Genomic DNA, 1119 nt, shown 5'->3' on the forward strand with positions numbered 1-1119 from the left:
AACGTGTTCAAGTTTCTATTGGAAATTGTGAACCGTCTTCCGCACTAAATAGTGGTTTACATTTCCAACCGTTTGAGAAGAATTGTTTCAACCGCCTAAAAACGGTCGAAACCAACACTTTACACGAGAAAATTTGAAAGAGTTCATTCACCCCCCCTTTAAAAAATTTTGCCGATCCTAACAAGTGGTATCAGAGCGGGGTTTTCTCAAGCACTGATACCTTTTTGAACACTTATGGCTTCTTTCAATAAAATTCCGATGTTCTCTAAAGAAGATTATGATGATTGGAAAATTCGTATGGAGGCACATCTAGCAGCATAAGATGATGATATGTGGTATATTATCACTGATGAGCCGATGAAAATATTGAAAGTTAATACAGCTGCCGCTACAATCGAAGGTGCTCCTCAGATGGTAGAAAAGCATAGATCCGAATGGACAGCTGAAGACAAAAATAAAGCAAATCTGGACAACATTGCAAAATACATCTTCTACAAGACTCTGGACAAAAATATGTTTGCCAAAATCAAAACTTGCACTAGTACTAAGGAAATATGGGAAAAACTCACTCAATTATGTGAAGGCAACGATCAGACAAAAGAAAACAAGTTAACTGTCGCCATTCAGAAGTTTGACAATGCGAAAATGAAGCAAGGAGAAACTCTGGCAGAATTTGATGAACAGTTCAGCGATATTATCATCGAACTCATTTCATTAGGAAAAGATTATTTTAACCGTGAAATTGCCTTAAAGGTTATGCGAGCTCTTCCCAGAGAATGGGACGTAAAGACTATAGCAATGCGAGAATCCAAAGATCTAAACAAGCTGGAACTTCATGACTTCTTCGCCGACCTTAAAGCGTATGAGTTCGAGCTTGGGATACGAACTGAATAAGAACCATCCACCTCTCAAAAACAAAGGCATTGGCAGCTACCACAATGACTCTTCCGGTCGAAGAGTCCACAAGTAAGAAATTGGCCGAGCAATTAAGCAATGAAGCCATGTCTTTATTCGTTTAAAAATTCGGTAAATTCATGCGTAAGAATCAATCACAGATAAATAAACCATTTGCATATTTTCACCTTAAATTTAGGTCAAGAAAATCATTTGCATATTTTC

The 1119-nt window shown here is 37.6% G+C and overlaps 1 protein-coding gene across 1 annotated transcript; it reads left to right on the plus strand.

Moving 5' to 3' along the window:
- Nucleotides 1–330: 330 nt before the first annotated feature.
- Nucleotides 331–894, plus strand: LOC140827059 (uncharacterized). The gene has a single exon (XM_073189648.1). The coding sequence runs from the start codon at nucleotides 331–333 to the stop codon at nucleotides 892–894; it is 564 nt and encodes a 187-aa protein (XP_073045749.1).
- The last annotated feature ends 225 nt before the right edge of the window (nucleotides 895–1119 follow it).

The sequence above is a fragment of the Primulina eburnea genome, chromosome 3 (assembly GCF_022965805.1).
Source record: "Primulina eburnea isolate SZY01 chromosome 3, ASM2296580v1, whole genome shotgun sequence".
In the NCBI taxonomy this organism is placed as follows: domain Eukaryota; kingdom Viridiplantae; phylum Streptophyta; class Magnoliopsida; order Lamiales; family Gesneriaceae; genus Primulina; species Primulina eburnea.

Coding starts and splice junctions, on each gene's coding strand:
- LOC140827059 (XM_073189648.1), top strand. CDS start 331: ATGTGGTATATTATCACTGATGAGCCGATGAAAATATTGAAAGTTAAT.